We start from the raw sequence: 20,396 nt of genomic DNA on the forward strand, positions 1-20,396 counted from the left end.
AGGTTTCATTCTTTCTGTCTTTGATCACAAGGAATACATGTCACTGGTTAAGTTTGAGGCTTTTCTGAAAAGCCATTTTACCCTGGCCACTGCGACAAAGGTCATGTCTACACTGAAGATTTTAAAGAACTCTCTCAGTGTTGATCTCACACCAGTCCACCTGCATTAGCGACACTGGAAGTAATACCAAAAGCCAATCACAGGCACATTTGTCACTTTGCTGGCTCACCCAGCTCTCAGCAGAATTAGATGACCCCATGGTAAAGATGCCTGCAGCAAATTTGGACTAGTGTTCCTACCATTATTAAGACCAATGGGTCTGCACTTCTGCCAGACCAAAGTTGGAAAAATTCCCTAAAATTCTCAACACAGACACAGTCTAAGTAGCTGTTTCTGTGCTTCTAAACCACTTTGGTTAGTTCTGAGTACATGTGAAAAGGGGAACAAGAATCTGGATTTTTCTCTATTTATTCTGAAAGAATTTAAGTCTTTTAAACCAGAAGTGATCACAGTTGCAAATAAAGCAAAGTAAATGAAGCACAACTTTGTAGAACATACAGGAAAGAAAATGAAAACTTAAGACTCCTTCGGAATGATTTTTAGCATTTTATTATAAAAGTGACCAGAATTTGATAAAATTTGATTATATGAAGGTGAAATCAAATCTTTTAGAAATGGATATTTCGCATAACCCTACTGTCCTAGAATCGGACAAATTCATAACTGAATAAAAAGCAACTGACTTAAGCATAATTCAGGTAAAGTGAGGGGACACTGGTAGAAATGAAGAAGCATTCTGAATAACTGACAAGAGACATGGTTTTGTTCTATTGAGGATATCTGTCTCTAACATTTTAGATTGAATAAGACCACAAGACTGCATAAAAAGAAAGGATGGTCTTGTGGTTAAGGAATATGATGGGGAATCAGGAGATGTAGGTTTTATTCCTGCATCGGTTACATATTTTTTCTGTGACCTTAGGCAAGTCTCTTCAATACTATGCCTCAGTTCCCTCATCCGTCAAATGACAGTAATACTCAATTATCTCTCAGGGCTGTTGTAGGGCTAAATTTAACATTTGTAAGTCATCTTGTAACATTTTAAGCCTACTGGTTTTTGTTTGTTTTTTATTATTATTTGCACTGTATATGCACCCAGGTTTGATGGAAACGTTCATATAAATCAATATTCATATATAATGGTTGTCTTTTAAAGAACCTTATTGAGGTTACAGGGACAAATCACCCCCATGCGTAGAAAAAATAGTAAATATGGCAGGCGACCAGCTTGGCTTCACAGTGAAATCCTTGCTGATCTTAAACACAAAGAAGAAGTGGAAGATTGGACAAATGACCAGGGAAGAGTATAAAAATATTGCTCGCAGATGCAGGAGTGAAATCAGGAAGGCCAAATCACACCTGGAGTTGCAGCTAGCAAGAGATGTTAAGAGTAACAAGAAGGGTTTCTTCAGGTATGTTAGCAACAAGAAGAAAGTCAAGGAAAGTGTGGGCCCCCTACTGAATGATGGAGGCAACCTAGTGACAGAGGATGTGGAAAAAGCTAATGTACTCAATGCTTTTTTTGCCTCGGTCTTCGTGAACAAGGTCAGCTCCCAGACTACTGCACTGGGCAGCACAGCATGGGGAGGAGGTGACCAGCCCTCTGTGGAGAAAGAAGTGGTTCAGGACTACTTAGAAAAGCTGGAAGAGCACAAGTCCATGGGGCCGGATGCACTGCATCCGAGAGTCCTAAAGGAGTTGGCGGATGTGATTGCAGAGCCATTGGCCATTATCTTTGAAAACTCATGGCGATCAGGGGAGGTCCCAGACGACTGGAAAAAGGCTAATGTAGTGCCCATCTTTAAACAAGGGAAGGAGGAGGATTCGGGGAACTACAGACCAGCCACTCAGCCTCACCTCAGTCCCTGGAAAAATCATGGAGCAGGTCCTCAAGGAGTCAATTCTGAAGCACTTAGAGGAGAGGAAAGTGATCAGGAACAGTCAGCATGGATTCACCAAAAGCAAGTCATGCCCGACTAACCCAATTGCCTTCTATGACGAGACAACTGGTTCTGTGGATGAGGGGAAAGCAGTGGACATGTTGTTCCTTGACTTTAGCAAAGCTTTCGACACGGTCTCCCACAGTATTCTCGCCAGCAAGTTAAAGTAGTATGGGCTCGATGAATGGACTATAAAGTGGATAGAAAGCTGGCTAGATCATCAGGCTCAACAGGTAGTAATCAATGTCTCCATGTCTAGTTGGCAGCCGGTATCAAGCGGAGCGCCCCAAGAGTCGGTCCTGGGGCCGGTTTTATTCAATATCTTCATTAATGATCTGGAGGATGGCGTGGACTGAACCCTCAGCAAATTTGCAGATGACACTAAACTGGTAGGAGCGGTAGATACGCTGGAGGGTAGAGATAGGATATAGAGGGACCTAGACAAATTGGAGGATTGGGCCAAAAGAAATCTGATGAGGTTCAACAAGGGCAAGTGCAGAATCCTGCACTTAGGACGGAAGAATCCCATGCACCACTACAGACTAGGGACCAAATGGCTAGGCAGTAGTTCTGCAAAAAAGGACCTAGGGGTTACAGTGGATGAGAAGCTGGAGATGAGTCAACAGTGTGCCCTTGTTGTCAAGAAGGCCAATGGCATTTTGGGATGTATAAGTAGGGGCACTGCCAGCAGATCGAGGGATGTGATCGTTCCCCTCTATTCGACATTGGTGAGGCCTCATCTGGAGTACTGTGTCCAGTTTTGGGCCCCACACTACAAGAAGGATGTGGATAAACTGGAAAGCGTCCAACGGAGGGCAACAAAAATGATTAGGGGTCTGGAACACATGACTTATGAGGAGAGGCTGGGGGAACTGGGATTGTTTAGTCTGCAGAAGAGAAGAATGAGGGGGGATTTGATAGCTGCTTTCAACTACCTGAAAGGGGGTTCCAAAGAGGATGGATCTAGACTGTTCTCAGTGGTAGCAGATGACAGAACAAGGAGTAATGGTCTCAAGTTGCAGTGGGGGAGGTTTAGGTTGGATATTAGGAAAAACTTTTTCACCACTGGAATGGGTTACCTAGGGAGGTGGTGGAATCTCTTTCCTTTCAGGTTTTTGAGGTCAGGCATGACAAAGCCCTGGCTGGGATGATTTATTTTGGTGATTGGTCCTGCTTTGAGCAGGGGGTTGGACTGGATGACCTCCTGAGGTCCCTTACAACTCTGATATTCTATGATTCTATTAAAACAATTATAATCACCCACTTAATAGAAAAACAATAGGAATCTCAATTTAAATTTTCAAAACAAATCTGATTTCTCTCTTCCATTGAAAATTTTATATTGATAACACAAGGGATCTTAAAGTCACTTACCGTGCATTCTACCAAGAGCAGACATTGAAAGATCCCAAATGGCATCAATTTGAATGTTCTATCAGGGTGAGGGCAAGGCAAATAAACAGAATGGAAAGATAGAGATAACACTTGCTGCATCATATAGCAAATATCAATCTTTAACAACATGGTGACATTTAGCCTTTTCTACTACTGCTTACAATTTTTTCCAGCATGATATTTATTCACAGCTCCAAATGCTGAAAGAATCTCTCTTTTCTCGGAAATCACACTATTAAAAAAATGCTTTTTTTAAGCAGTAAACAGTACATAAAGACCTAGTTTTTATTCCTCATCAGTAAAGGCTGTTGGAAGTGTTTCGCAAACAGATTAGTGTATTACTTTCATCACTACATCTTTCAAAGCTGTAAGCATAATTTATACAAAAAGATCTTTGCTTGATGATTGGAATTACATACAGTAGTAATAAAGATATGAAAAATTCTGCTTTCTCCATTTAAAGTAGTCTGACAACCTTACCTCCAGGTTTTCATGGACTAACATGTCGCCAACAATAAATGGTTATTGTGTCTATTCTATTTCATTTTGTATAAAAAGGTGTGTGAGTATCAGGGGTCTGCTTCAATGGAAAAACTCATCAAGTGCAGCAGTCTCAATATCAAACAATATAAAATTTTGAATACCTATACGTGGGAATTGAAACTCAGCAGCAGCCATCAAAACAGTCACTTTATACATAACTTTTAATAAAGACTTGTGATGACAAATGGCAGAGATCTTTCTAACAGATATTCTGGTTCTCTCAAGTCTAATCCCTATTTTATTATTCAGCTTTATAGGGAAAGATTTGTACAGAATTGTTTTCTTTACAACAATATGAAGCATACTCTCACATGTAGTTGACTCAGCTTGGATGCAAATTGCAACACGCCATCTTCCCTTCATTTGTAACTCCATTCAATTAACAGAAATAATTGAACCCAAATAGAAATTGAGAGATGTGAACCATTAAAATATATATGTAACTAATAGGTCACTTGTGTGTCCAAGCTTTACAGTCCAGTTCAGGGATGAAAATTCTTGGCATACAAACATGGATTCTTTTTTGATGTTCTATTTAAACAGCAGGGACTGTATTTTGTATCTTACAAAGGGGTTGTAGCCATGTTGGTCCCAGGATATTACACAGACAAGGTGGGTGAGATAAAATATTTGTTATTGGGACAACTTCTGTTGATGAAAGAGACACACTTTTGAAGTACACAGAGGTCTTTCTTCAGGTCTGTGTAGGTTCGTGTGGCTCAAAAGCTTGTCTCTTTCAACAGAATTTGGTCCAATAAAAGATATTACCTCAAAACCTTGTCTTTCTATTCTGTGTCTTAAGTATAGCAGCAGCAACATATACTGAAACAACCTACACTTATTATACAGAAGATAATCTAAAAAAAAAGTTTACACAAAAAAAGTGACCAAATGTTTACTTTATGTAATACCAGTAACAGAAGACGAAGTTTGGTTGAAATGTTGGCATTAGATATTTCGAATGTGCTTATCACTTAAGTATTCTAGACGCCATGGACACATGTGCCTGTAGGTTAGGCACAAATAATAGGTTTTTTAGAGGAAAGGGAGAGAAGTGGAAGGAAATCACAAAAACAATATGAATACAAATGTCTTAATTTCAGTGAAAACACTTTTGTACTTAAGTACCACCTAAAGTGTTTGAAACACAAATCATAGCATTGTGTTTGTGCCTGCTAATCAGAAACTGAACCTAACTACAAACAACATTAACTTTACCTGTATTTTCAGCATTCAGCCAAATGAAATAAAAATTATTTTAATGGTGAAAAATAAATTAGATGTTAAATAGATTATTAAATCTGTAAGAATTTTACATATATCTATAGTAACAGGTAATAAGATTTTAAAAATAAACTTTAAAATGACTATGATGCCCTTTAAAGGGACATAGTATTCACAAGAACTCTACTGCTGCTAAGCAACCTGCATGCTTATAACATTACAAAATAAGAAAAACATGCCACTATAAAGGGATGCAGCAGGTAATCTTACACCTGCAGAGAGCAGAGCTAGTTTCGTTTTAGTAACAAGCTAGATCTAGTACTGCCAGAAAGTAGCACATTGACCCTGCATGAAAGAGCCTCACAAAGGCAGTATTTCTCAATCCTAGCAGGGGGACTCAGGGCTACAATACAAGGTCCAGAAAATTTCATAGATTATAAAACTAGAAGGGACAAATGGTCAAATGATAATCCCAAGGACAAAGAACAGGCAGAAATAACAATGTAGTGATCTACACTGCCATACTAAATATGAGTTCAATTCCAATCTGTTGTTCTCCAAACCACCGCCCTGGAATGTAGTGAAAAGAGCATACTCCACTCCTAAATTAGGAGAATACAGATCAGAAGGACCTTGTGTCACTGGCTCCACATTCAGGGACCACTCCAGAAGTCTGACACAGCACTGAAAGGAAGCTCTTCAACCAGAGTGTTAGTTGGCAACAACAAAACACTTAACTGAAGCAGGAGGTTGCAAAGAAGAGGAGACTCAAAACTCCAGCAAGGACACAGAACATCCTCCTCCTCTCCAATAGTCATTTTTAACTTGGCTTTTGCAAGGGACACTGTCAAATGCAATGTAGAATTTTTTAAAATGTCTTCAAAGTTGAGACATCCCTATCCCTTGGGCTCACTCCCTTGCCAATATTTGCAGGTTTATTATAATTTTCCAACTTTTTGGAATCCCACACACACAGTCTCTCCCTCTTCCCCTATTGCTGAATGACATTTCTACCAAACAGTGGAAAGTGATTCAGTGACTGAAAAGGAGAAGCAGTAGAAGTGACTCTACACAAAATACTGTCAATTCCATAAGGCTAAACTGGAAAAAAAGAAGAATTATTTCCCCCCTCTAATCTTTCCATTACAAGTAACACTTAAAAGTGCTGTAACAATAGATTAAGTTATTCTGAGAGGTATGCAATTTTTAACTTCTGAAGGTGTTTCCAAGTTTTAGTGACATTTCTGAACAAAAAGTCAAAGATCTTAAATACATGCAAGCCACTTTCAGGAAATAAGATCAATTTACAGTATTAGTAGATATATTTTTTCCTAGCTCCAAGGGGACAATAAGCAGTAAGTGGTTGCCTCCTGTTTAACTAATAAACAGCTCTCAGAGAGCTTTTGTGGAAGAAGACTATACAGTACACTTAACCTGTCTGATCTGACAGTTGATGAAGAGCTTTAGGAACACTTGGCTCCAGCCTGCACCTGCAGGTGGAAGATAATAAAACAAACCCTTTCTTTTCATGCTGATATGACAAACAGCAGATCCATAGCTCTAAAATGTTCTTTAATATTACATTAAAGATCTTTTAAGCTGCACATAAGTCATCACCGATAGAAAACAAGCACCTCCTGTTACAGCCAGGAGGCATCATTACTTTAGCAGGATGAATGGGGCTCTGTATAGGTATGTCCTTAAGAATCTGCCATATAAAATGTACTTTTTCTTTAATATTGTGAAAAAAATGAGAACCTGCAAAATTCAAAAGGTTTTCCCTCTTCACCTGACTGAAGAATAAAGACTTGGTTTCAAATCAAAAGTGAACTGAGTTACACGTACTAAACTCTCCTGGCACACTCCAGTTCATTTTAATTTCGGTGACAGGCCATGTCAATTACATGTAACTCAGATAAGCATGTTCTTGATACCATATAGTACAATCTCTAATTAAACAAAGGATTCAGTAGTTTTGACATGCTAAGCTGCTTGTCAAAATTTTTGATGCTGCTTAACTCAAAGCTAAAGAAACCCACTTTAAAAAGGCAGCTATTGTGTTTTTTTGTTTTGTTTTTTTTTAAAAAGAGAGAAAGCACGTGATCTCACACACACACACCCCCACACACCCACACACCAGATAACTCTTAGGACTTGTATTCTAAATGGCATATTCCTTTACGCTCCTAAGACTAATTACCAAAAAGGAGAAACCTCACCTGTAATACTAGCATTACACCATAAAATCACATTTGTTGAGCCCCGTGCAATGGCTGCCTGCCACCTTACCACCTCAAACTGTTAAAAAAGGCTCCCCATCCAATCTCTGTCTCCCCTATGCCCTCCCCAGCTCCTTGTCCAGGTCTCACTGCCCAACCAGTTCCAAGTTTCCCCCTCACAGCCAGGCTCCTCATCAGATCTCCCCACACCACATTGGTTCCCAGTTGCATTCCCAGACAGTCCCAGTCTGCTCCAAATCCTGTCTCAGGCTCCCAAGCACCCCTACACGCACCATGTTCCAGTCCATCTCTCCCCACTAGCTTCCAGTCTCAGTTCTCACCCCCGGGCTCCTTGTTCCCATCTATCTCCCAGCCCAGTTCGTCTCCCCTCTGCATTCAAATCAGGCAGCTTACTCCCCTATGCTGCCCTGCCATAGTAAAAGGATCACTAAGAACACAGAGGCAGGCTACCTGCTATCAGTTCTGGTACTCAGATCCAGCATGGTCCCCAGTCACTCAGAGTTGAGACTGCACGGAAACACGTGCTCACCCCCAGGATTGAGCATGCCCAGTATAGATACATTTCCTAAAGATTCTAACTGTGAAGGTTAGCAGATCTCTACAAAGGGATATTTCAAAGGGTTACAACTTGGTCAAATTTGGACAGATATTCACGAGGACAGCAAAAGGCACATCCTCAACATAAAAGTCAGCTTCCCTGCCCCCACCGCCACATTTCGAGTCCCTGCTCTAAAGAACAAGGGTGCTCAAGATTTTTTAAATAAAAGTCCCACCAAAATTTTTTTTTACATGGACAAAACATATTTTCCCCTAGCCTCATGCTCCGAAACAGCTGAACCATTTTGTATAAAGAACACACCACTTAACACACATACCCAGCATGGAGAATTGTAGTGGGAAGTGGTGGACAACCTTAATAATAGGCACCTGTGACGGGGTGTACCAGTCCCTTTGAGAGGCCTCGCAGTCCTACCACACCCTGCCCTAGGAAAGGAGCATTGAAAGTGGGTCCTCCAGGCCTGCCTAGAAAGGCTGCACGGAAGTAGCCAATGAGAGTGTAGCAGGCTCAGTTAAAAGGAGCTGGAAGGCCTGAACAGGTCAGTGGATGGCTGGGATCAGAAAGCTGTGGAAGTGCACAGGTAAAGAGGCTTGAGAGAGACCCTGGTCAAGTAGGGACCAGACTGTGAAGCTCTCCAGGCAGAAAGGCCTAGGAGAGAGAACCCTAACTAAAAGGGGGCAGAGACTGTTACAAGCTCTCCAAGCAAAGAGGCCTGAGAGAAGATCCTGAGGAATCAAGACAGAGGCTGAGAAACTCTCCAAGCAAGGTGACCTGAGAGAGACCCTGCTCAAACAGAGAGCCCAAGAAGGTGATGGGACTGAGTGAGAAGCAGCCCAAGGAACACAGCAGCAACTATTAAAGGGAAGCAGCACATGGCTGCTGTTTATAGGGTCCCTGGGGTGGGATCCAGAGCAGTGGGCGGTCTTGGGTTCCCCCGCTGGCTGCTGAGGAAATGGCCTAAGGCCCAAGAAGGTGATAAGACTCGGTACTAAAAGCCCAAGAAAGGGGCTAGAATTTAAACAGGCCCAGAGATGGGGCTGAAGACCCCAGAGAGGGCCAACCACTTTTTGGATTTTGTTACCCGAGAAGGGGTTTGTTCATGCATATTAATTGAGAGACTTAGCCAGAGGGCTTAGCCACTGAAGACCCACCTAACAAGGGCAAAAGCCGACAGGAGGCGCCAGGAAGAAGAAAAAGTGCAGGATTGCACCCGGCCAACAGGACGCATTCAAGAGAGATGAGTGCACCTCATCACAACAGTACAATAAGCCATGCCCATAACACATATCATTCCGTTCTTAAACCTATCGCTACACACTACTGTTTTGTCTGGCAGAATGTTCTATGATCTAAATCATGCATGACTGGAAATACCTCTTCTTCTCTAGTTTAAAAATATCATTCCACACTTTTAGTTGAGAACACCTAAAACACCACAGCTCTGAGAGCCTAAACAGCCGAAACATAAGCCAGGTGCCAGCAGCTTTTTATTTTTGGTTTCCCATTAGTTATTTATTGCCAGGGGGAGGGTGTTTTTTGATCACAAAAATCCATATTGTTTGTGAAGAGGATCACTAACTGCAGGTGCCACCCAATAGTCAGCAAGGGCATGGCAGGTTATCTTTTTCCTGGCACTTCCCTGTTGGCAGCAACTCTGGACCTGAAGTGGTCTGTCCTTTCTGTAACTCAGCACTCTGGCCAGATCATGTTTTCTGTATGCTGTTTTCAAGGTACATAGCGTCCAGCAATTGGGGAGTCCTCTGGGTTATGCAAGGGGGCTTTGGTTCTGCCCCTCTAGTCTGAGGTCTTGGGATCTTGACTCTTCTGTCCTTAGGGTTTTTCTCTCCGTATCAGGGGTCTGCTTCTGTTTTTGGCACTCCCTAGATGTTGGTAAGGGAATCCAAGCCCACCCTCTCCACTGGATTCTGATCCAGGGACCGCGGTAAGCAGCTAAGTCCTGCATCACCAAATGCTCTACTGCTGCCTCCACGGATCACTTCCTACCAGATCCCTGTTTCCCAATGGGCAAAGCAGCTGGAATCAAAGATAAAGTCTCAGACCTTCTGAGACTCACATCTCCCTTCCCTTGGAGTCCAACACATCTCAAGAACTCGTTCTCAGGAGTTCAGAGTGCAAGTCAGTTCACCTCCACTGTCTTCTGCCCTCCTAAGCTGGGCTGGTCTCCCTTTGAGATCCTCCTCCAAGCCATGCTTGCTTTGCAGGTGTGGCAGAGTGGGGCTGTCTGGGCCCAAGGCAGCTGCTTAACCCCTTCTTTACCAGTGCTGTGTTTGTATAGCCCATCATACTGTGTAACAGATCTGCTCTTCCTAACCTGTACACAGTTTCTAAGCAACCAGATAACGTGTTGCATATAGTATCTTCATAATTGCTGTAAAAACATTTTTGCTATATCTGCATTGCTAAATTACTGAGGAAAAAAAGACTTACAGCAAATATCTGCATTCAGTAAAACCTAATAGAGCGCTTAGAGCTTGGGGTAGGTTAGCATGAAATTTAATTTTGGCAAATCCACCTGAGACCAGGGAAGCACATAATATGCTGTACATTTGGAATGGCCTGTTTTACAGTACATATAGAAACAAAAATGGTACTTCTAAATGAATGCTTATTAAAGGAGAAAACACTGCCTGTGCACAAAAAGTTACCAGAGAGAAAGACAGAGAACTGACCACTAAAAGCAGAACTACTAGACCTACTTTAATCAAATAAATGTTAAACACACTGCTGTGGTAAACAGGAACAAACCAAGTTTCTCCTATCTATTTTTTCCTCCTTTTAGTTTTGTCTTGAGTCTCAAAAATATCCATTGGTTTTCCAAGATGTGAGCCATAAAACCGGTAAAATGATAATTAGACACAAACTTTCCAACTCACTGCTTGAGAATGTTCACGTTGCACTCTTCCACTATGCCTACCTGCTCTGATCTTGATAATTTCAAGACTACGCAAGTTAACAAGAAACCCAGCTCTCCGAACAGCAGAATTGCTGTGAATTTCAAAACAATTTTTTCTACCCTGGGTGGGGAAGAGATCCAGCTATGCTGCGAGCCAGGACCAGCTTGAAACTCTGCCAAACTCTTGCCAGTCCCACCAGCCAAGCACAGCCAAGCTCATGAAGGGAAAGGAACCTCGGTAAGTGTGTGCATGTATTTTCCCTTACAAAGTTTAACTGTAAAGATAGCACGCAGCCCATCCCTAAGTTAAGACACAGGTATCAACTTTTCACTGTTTTACTCATAAAAGAAGATATAGCAGTACAACAAGCATTCTCCTGTAAGGTAGGGAAGGAACGCATGTGGAGCAGTTTGTTTATGTACACAGTAATGTCCCTTGTATCATAGTAAGGGCCCTGGAATCCTGAGAGATCTCAATAAAATTTTTATGTAGATACTCTGCAATACTCTTCCAAAGGATGTATGCCTTATTTTTCCTCCATGGTAGGACACCTTCCCATGCCACTCTCCACTGAGTTTGGCTGGAACCATTACAGTAAACAGGCTAGTGGCACATGGGTCCAGGCAGTTTTGGGACGCCAGTGGCAGCTGTGCCTTTGTTACCCTCAGTGAGATATCAGCTAAAATCACCACCACCTGTGGAAAACAGTACCAGTATTCAGTGCCATTGCCCTATACTTGAACCCATGGAAATAGGGCCCGAAGTGTTGTTATTTCATGCAACCTAAAATCTTAATGCCCTCCTCCTTCCCTCCCCCATGCCCTTCTGGCCCATATCCATCATGGCCGGGACTTAAGAGAAGTGCTGTGCAGAGGTACTCCAAAGCTGAAGTGTCAATAAACATATCTTTAAAAAAATTGGAATAAGGGGAGGGAGTTTTTAAATTCATCTTTCACTGCCCATTACAGCTGTAAATCCAACAATACATCTGTCTGTTTTACCTGTAGCTACTGCCGTTGCAGCCTTGAGGAGGGCCCCTTCCATACCAGCAGAATGCCTGACCTTGAGAAGGAGGACAAAGGAGATGGCTAAGAAGGATATGTTTAGCGAGATCCTGCAAGCAGTGTTGCATCAGATCAGAAACTCAGGACTTAGTGGGCCAACATGGCAGATGGCATGCAGAGGAATAGAGAAGACAGGAAAAAAATGGAGACACACCAGGCATCCCAACAGGAAAAGGAAAGGAAGGTGCATGACAACAGCTCCCACTATAGATTTTCCAACCCCAAAATTATTTCCCACTGACCAGTAGCAATCCCATGCTGCAAGCTACCAGAGTGCATTTGCCACTTGCTTCTTAACTGTCAATGTAGTTCTCATTCTAGTGTCCTTGAGCTGGAAAGGCTGGAGTGAGCTTGGCACACAGATCCAGATATAGAATTTTCAGATGCAAAAGACAACATTCATCATCCCAACCCAACATTACAATGCTATCTCACCAATCAGTGCTTGTTTCTTAGGCTCAAAAGCAGTGCTCCACCGTCTGCAGCTACTCCACGAACGCCACCATGAATTGTTTTTCGCTATGTCCCTTAACAATCTGTCCTCCCAGCTACAGAACTTTGGATTTAACTATAAATCCACTAAAGGTTCCATAGCTGAGAACATGTCAAAGCACACAACTGAACTTCTGGTGTACAGTAGGAGTGTCCACACAACAAGTTACTGTGTGGTGAGCTAGTGCGCTGTAGATTCACATCCTGCCTTGCTGTTCACTAACTGTGTAGGCAACCCAATAGTTCACCTACTAATAGCCAAACTAAACAGTGCATTTCCATCTGCCCCAAAGAATGCATCAACAAGATGGCAGAAAGTTTAAGAACAGCCAATAATTATTTACTGATCTGCAAGTAGATTTATCAGGTTATACTAAAATACACACTAAAACAGTTTTAATAACACAAATTAATAGGTCTATATCCTCTATTGTGGAGGATAGGGCATTATATTACACTTTCAGGGGATTGGGTGAAAAAACTTAACAAATTCAATCTCTGATTACCATAAACAAAACAAAAACAAAAAACAATTTGACTTTTTGCTTCTAATTGTTATTCTGTTTTGCACTGAAATATACACCCCACCAAGGTGGTTTGTGACAGTCCACTCAATTAAGAGGTCTCTCTCATTTCCTATGCATACCACTGTCCTCCATATACTTTTGGCATCTAGGGACATGAGTGCCAGGTTAAAAATTATAGTGACAAAATGAAGAATTTGACAACTTTAGCAGGCTACTGGGTTACAAGACATTTCATCATCTAATTATAAAATTTTACGCTGATACTGAAATGCTTTGGGTGAAAGGTTCAAACTACACACCACTGAAAACAGAGCCAAATCTGAGAAAGAACGTGGCACCAACTGCCATAAACATGCTGCAACACAGCAAGGGTGTGACTATTTTAGTCAAGGATGCTAGGACAAATCCCTACTCAACTAAACTGCCTTGTGATCTTTAGCATGTGATGACTGTAATGACTTCTATTCAATGCACTTTAGCAAATCTTTTCAAGAGAGTGTAAATTAAGTTTGCTGTCACCAAACAACCAAAAATTTTTATTAAAAGTGTACCTTTTCCAAGATTAAGAGCGGCCTTGCCTGGATCCTTTTTATAAAAGTGACACCGTCCAAGCGTGGCCATGTTAGACTCTATTTTCATGTACAGACCAAACTTTTCTGTTACTTTAAAATGGTCATCACACGGTAAATGAAAAGGAACAATTATTTTCAGAGTGCAAGACTAGCAAAGGGTGAGAGACTTTACTTGCAGAGGAGCTCTTGATTAACCCAAATGGGCACTAACTTGGCAAATTCTAGTTGCATTCTTCCATGCTGTTTTACAAATCATAAACTCAAAACTAAACAAAGTACAAGCCACACAGAATAGCTCCTATATTTTCCCTGAAGCTCCCCGATCCAATTGCTGATGAGCACCACCCAGTAGTCTTTCTATCCTCAGTAATAGGACCTTTCCTCTGAAGGTGCTGAAGTGTTTAAATGAAGACTAGATGTCTTCCTAAAGACGTGTTGTAGTTTAAACAGAAGTTATAGGTTTGATGCACAAATTCCAGAGTAAGATTCTTTGGCTAGCGTTATGTAGAATATCAGACTAGATGATTATAATGGTCACTTCTGTACTCCAAAACTATTCCATAGTTTCACAGAAAGAAAAGGAGTACTTGTGGCACCTTAGAGACTAACGAATTTATTTGAGCATGAGCTTTCGTGAGCTGATGAAGTGAGCTGTAGCTCACGAAAGCTCATGCTCAAATAAATTCGTTAGTCTCTAAGGTGCCACAAGTACTCCTTTTCTTTCTGCGAATACAGACTAACACGGCTGTTACTCTGGATCCATAGTTTCAGTTGCATCTAGTTAGCTCCCAATGAGGAGTGTCTCCATGAGTTGCCTCCAAATTCTGAATGTAAATTAACCCTTGAAACCCTAGACCATTGTCTATCTTGACAGGGCTTATTTATAGAGACACCTCTGGGGTGGGGTGTTTCAGGTGTTTGAGGGCTCCTACAGGGACAACAAAAGAGCTGTACACCCGTTCACATAGCAACACACATAATTTAGGGTACCATTTCCAAATGAAAGGACCTGGTCATGTTTTTCTACTTTTGTTGAACATTCTAAGTCTGACTTACCATATATACTCGGTCATAAGCCAAATATTTTTGGTAAAAAAATGAAGCATCAAAGAGCGGGGGTAGGCTTATAAACGGGTCTACACCAAAATTTGATTATTTTAAACTCTATGAAATCATTGAATTGAATATCTAATATATTGTCGTTTTGTTTACCGGGAGCATCTGCAGGCATGGAGCCCCTCAGTTCCCTGTGGCCGCAGTTTGCCGTTCCCAGCCAATGGGAGCTGAGGGAAGTGGCGCCAGTTCCCCACAGCTCCCATTGGCTAGGAATGACAAACCGCGGCCACGGGAAGCTGAGGGGCTCCGTGCCTGCGAACGCTCCAGGTAAGCAAAATGCCCCAACCCGCCAGCGGCTTACCCTGACGGGCCAGGAGTCAACATTTGCCAACCCCTGAAATATAGGGTCAGCTTACGGAAGGGTCATACAGTTTTTACCATTTTTACTTATCCATCTTGGGGGGGCGGGGGTCGAATTATAAACGAACCGGCTTATGATCGAGAATATACGGTAGTTTGTTAGCTGTGGGGGGATAGAGGCTGTTTTATTACTCGTTTGTACAGAGGGGCCTTGATGCTTAACTGATTTTTGTAGGTGCTACTTTAATACAAATAATGAATAACCAATATTATTAGGAACAAAAACAGAAGAGAAAAAAAAGCCTTCAAAACTCAGGAAGAATCTGTTCCCACAAGGGAAGGAACGTTGGCCAGGCATTAGAGCTTTTTTTCCCCTCCTTGTAATCTGGATTGTTGCTTTGGGGTTGTTTTTTCAAAACAGAATATTAACTTTAGAGTAATCCAGTAAAGCTAAAATGAATTAAATCATTCTCTTTGTCTATTATGACTGAGTTTCAGATATAATACACACACAGAAAAAGCACTTAAATAGGGATATCAAATTACTTTTCATCAATATTGCCCTAGGAATTATAGATATACTTTAAAAAGATTTCACACTTGTTACATATTTTCAGTACATTTAATGTTGCTCAGAAGACTGAAAATGACTCAAGCAACCTATTATGGTTTAAGATATAGTATTCGAACTTAAGATTTCATTATAGTTGTACAGAAAAAAAAAATTCCCAATTGAGGTCAACAATCATTGGCAAGCAAGACATTCTTGCAAGTGATGTAACCTGTTACTCCTCAGCCTGCAGCTTCAGAAAACTCTACTCAATTTTTCCTACTTAAAGTTTTTGACCATTGTGAAAAGAATTAAAACAAGATATCCCAAGATAAAGGGTGCAGTCCATATGATGTGAGGTTCTTAACACAGAGATTGACTTTCAAACAAGGGATGTAAGAAAAATCTTGCAAGTCACTGCTTTATCTTATCATCTTATCAGACAAACACGGATGAGGACAAATTAGGTCTGGCTATAGTATAAACAGGTCCACCAGCATTAATGCATCAAAAGAACTCAAGTCTGTAGTTCTTTCCTGAAAACACTCAAGGAAAAGTATACATTACCACATCTCTCATACCTCTCTAGCATTATTTAATCCTCTTAAATACAAGTAATTTTTTAACAACAAAAGTAAGCTATAACCCCTGCTGTACATTCTAGCAGAAATAGTCACTTCATCTAAATGTATGGTGGCTGTTTTTAAAGTTGAAAGTATATATAAGAAAGATAGTATGAGTTTCCCTAAGCTTGCAAAGGGTCAAACTGAATTTGAAGCCTTTGGAGTTCAATAAAAAGAACTGTATTGATTCCCCCAGCCTACCATACAGAGAAGAGACAAATAAAGCGTACAGTTTATGCACACTAAGATTAGACCTCTGGAATCCCTGGCTGCCAGTCCTGTGCACAGATTACCCATTCCAAATTTCCCTTTTTCACAGTTGCCTAAACATGAGACTCCCATTCTCAACACTTGTTTCATTTTATTTTCTAAAACTGCCCACAGTGATAATAGTGAGCAACAGCAATGAACATTATTACTGTTTTACAGGGCATTTTAGCACTGTGGTGGGATATATCACAATGAGATTATCTCAAAGATAAGGGTATGATTTCAGTCAAAAGATACAAAGTGCAGCCTCTGGAGTGGCCCTTTTTATAACAGTAACATAGCACACAACGTCACAAGAACTACATTCGTCTAACTAAACTGGACAGTAGTGGGGCTGAGGCACGGCACCAGAGCCCTACTCCAAATCCCACTGAAGTCTATGGACAAGTCAACTGGACTACACCCTGGAGTGAGGAGATCTGGTTTCCACTCCTTTCTCTACTGCTGATTGGCGTGCGATACGAGGCATGTCACCTTGCCTCTCCATGTCAAAGTTTCCCATTCTGTAAACTGGGGATAGCTCCTTACCAGGTGTGTTGTGATGCTTAATATTTGTAACACTCTCAAAAACAGTAGATGAAAGATGATACATTCACCTCATTGAAACTTTGCCTCAAGACCCATTTCTACCACAGTGTCTGTGATAAACTGGCAACTGAGAGCAACTAAGCAAATGGCTATTAGGGAATACTGATATTAATATTTCTGGTATATTTTAAAAAAATAGTTTTACTTGAAACCTGCTCATTGTCACATAATCATATGCTCCTATCACTGTTATTCTTGTCCTCTCCCCTCCACATATTTGTTGCATCTTGTCTTAATTCAGATTGCAAGGTCTTTGGCACAAAGGCCATTTTCAGTATGTATTTGTATGGGGTTTGGCACAACGGTGCCTTGATCCTAACTGGGGCTTCTGGGCACTAGCAAAATACAAATAAATAATAATCCAGGTAATCTTTACTACGAGCTACAATTATCCTTATTTTCATCAAGACAAAGAAAACAGATAAAGTATCCATCTTAAGGCATATTCTGTATATCTCTAACAACAAAAAAGCCCAAAACAAGTAGGAAAAAAAATCATCATCAGAACCTGAAAGCTACTTCCTAAACTAACATTTTATTTTCTTTCCCTAAATAGATATTCAATATAATTTAGAAAAAATTTAACCAGGGATGTTTTTCCTTTTAGGAAATTCCATACAATTAGATACCTGGCTTCCTTTTAATGAATTTTTAGAGAAGATACATTCATCAATAGCAAGAAAATACATAACACTCCAATCACAGAAAAGAAAAAATAAGACAAATTTGAGAGTATTTAAGTGTTCTTACTAGATTGTTTTCCTTATCTGTTTTGTGTGTGTTTAATAAAGCATTTTAAAACATTTAGTGAACAATAAGCAAAACTAAGTCCATCATTATCACTTAGCTTGGAGAGAGGGGGTTATTGTCAATGTCAGGCAGAGAAAGAGTATCAAATAGGATAACTTAAAAATTACAATATTCTAAAAACTCTCATTTTTACAAAGTGATCAGCAGGCACATTAACCTACAGAGTCATCTCTACAAAATGGTAACAAGTTTATCACAGTAATTTGAAAACTTCATCATACTCTACTTCTCCCCAAATTCTCAGAAAGTATGGCCATACCTGCAGTACCTCCAAGCAAGCCATGATCACCAGATGCTGATCGTCGCTGAAACTGCGGCCTTGCAGTGGACGAAGAAGACTCCTTCATACGATCAATGACACTCTCAGACAGCTGGAAAAAACATAAATCCCAGCAAGATAAAACAGGTCGCCAAAAAAACCCCAAACAAAACCACGGAATAAAAACCAAACATCTAAAATTTTATCAAAGATTTTGAATTAGCTTTGCAAAGCAATAGGTCTTCCACCCCTACTCCTTTCTTTCTTCCTCTCCAGACAAAGCCTGGAGGTATTTTTGAAGATGGGCAGGGGGAATGAGGGCATTTTGGGCTTGCTATAGAATATGAACAGAAAGCAGCAGGGTGGGGAGTAAATTGGTCTGGGGAAATAAAATAAAAAATGGAAGCAGCGTAGGAAATGTAACAAGTTCTGTACTGTTGACATATTGTTTAATTTTCTTAATTATTTGGATCCTAATCAAGGATCATATTTTGTGTTTACATAACACATAGCCCAAAGGAGCCTTGACCTGACTGGGGTCTCTAGACACTACCACAATACTAATAATAACAACAGCAAGTGTAATCTTCAGCTAAATCCACTCTAACATCAGCATAAGCACAGAATTCCCACATTTGTTAATAGTTTCAATGAATATGAATTGACGTGAGAACAAGAAATGAATGCAGATTCAAGCATAGTCTGTAATAAGCCTGTAATGAGTTGAGCCCAGGGAAATACTTGACAGTAATATTAGTAAAATGGGTGGTAATATGAAATATTTATAATGTTCCAATTTACAGCTGTATCTTGTTTCCCCAATGCACCTTTTTAGGAAAAAGTAGTAAAACTTTATTATTTACTTCTTGGTCAGATTCTCCTGTGAAAAAACAGGTTCCGGCTAATTAAAATCTAGTTTTAACTTTATCAAAATACAAAACCAATTACATAACTAATAAAACCTTGTCTAAAAATATTTTATTGGTATAAATTCTTTATTTGATCAAAGACTTAGCAGGGAGATTCAATTTACACTTGAAGGTTTAAAATTATTCCATCCTCCTTATTTGCAAGGCTTAGTCAACCTCAACCCAGGTATGGTTCTGACCTTCTAACATATGCTTAAATTTTATTCATGTGAGTATTACCACTGAAGCTGGGGATATTTGTAGGAGCAGGATTTTATATTTGTACTATAAGAATTAATGTATGATTTGATCATCCTGCCAGCTACCCTTTTTGAATAGCAGAAAGGAATGACCCTCTGGGGCACTGGTAAAAATGCATCTGCCAGACTGCCACTTTCTGTACCAATGTTAAGGCAGGGACAGACCATAACAATCCTTATGACTGATTACGGTCACCCTTTTGTTTTAGGATAAGTTATAATGTCCACTATGGTTTCCTATATGTATTATAAATTAGGCACTCTAGTTAAATATACATTTATTTGTTTTAAGGTTTAGTAAGTAAGAAACAGGATCTTGTATTGCGTCTATTTTAAGGAGATTAGAGGAATGTTGAAGGTCCGGGCCAAAATGTGAACTGTTTTGATTACAAGATTTAGTAAGGTTTTATTTACAATGCCTTTCTTGCTCAACATAAAAACCGCTGTACACCTTTGAAGGTCTCTGTAAAAGACTGTTTCTGTGAATGAGGAGTACATGCATCAGGAAAAGATAAGGTGTGAAGGCCATTGTTAAAGTCAGATGGTCAAGAGAGGAGGAGTGAAGAAACTTAACTATACCAGAGAACCATCAACGTGCATCCATAATGAAGGAAGGGCAAATTGACGACCCTGAGGTGGAGGCTGGCACCTCTAAAGACAAGACAATTGATTAAATCGAAACCAGGACAGGATGACCCTCTCAGAGGTGTTCTGGAATGTTAACATCAAAAGACAACACCAATTAGGAGTAACCGGTCACAAACTGACACAGCAAGATCCATAGACTTCAACAGAGAAAAAAAAGACTATAAGAACAGGGTAGCTGGCCATGGCACTTTGGGTTCATCTTGCCACAACTCCAGGAGCATCGGATTGCGACCGACAGAGCCCGGCTCCCCTGTGTGACCGATCTGGCTGGCAACTAGACTGGTCCAGACTCTGGACTGGTAACTATAAACATCAACTGGCTAACTTAGAGGTGGGCAAACTACGGATCGCGGGACCCTCCTTCCCTGGGAGGCTCTCCCCTAGCCCCTCCCGCCACAGCCTCAGCATGCCATACTGCCGGTGCAGTGTATTAAACTGCTCCGCGTAGAAATGTGCTGCTGGTAGCCATTACGGAGAGCAATTTACTATACGACACTGGCAACGCTCTGGGCAGTGCCGCTGTAGCGCTGCCA

At 40.7% G+C, this 20,396-nt stretch overlaps 1 protein-coding gene across 4 annotated transcripts in view; it reads right to left on the minus strand.

Annotated features, from left to right (window-relative positions):
- CHCHD3 (coiled-coil-helix-coiled-coil-helix domain containing 3) overlaps window positions 1-20,396 on the minus strand; it is a 239,570-nt gene that overhangs the window by 217,248 nt on the left and 1,926 nt on the right. For all 4 annotated transcript variants that reach the window (XM_077837108.1, XM_077837097.1, XM_077837128.1 and 1 more), the window contains exon 2: window positions 18,048-18,159. In XM_077837108.1, coding sequence (XP_077693234.1) covers window positions 18,048-18,159 — 112 coding nt within the window. The remainder of the gene's footprint in view (window positions 1-18,047; window positions 18,160-20,396) is intronic.

This window comes from Eretmochelys imbricata, chromosome 1, assembly GCF_965152235.1.
Source record: "Eretmochelys imbricata isolate rEreImb1 chromosome 1, rEreImb1.hap1, whole genome shotgun sequence".
Classification (NCBI taxonomy): Eukaryota; Metazoa; Chordata; order Testudines; family Cheloniidae; genus Eretmochelys; species Eretmochelys imbricata.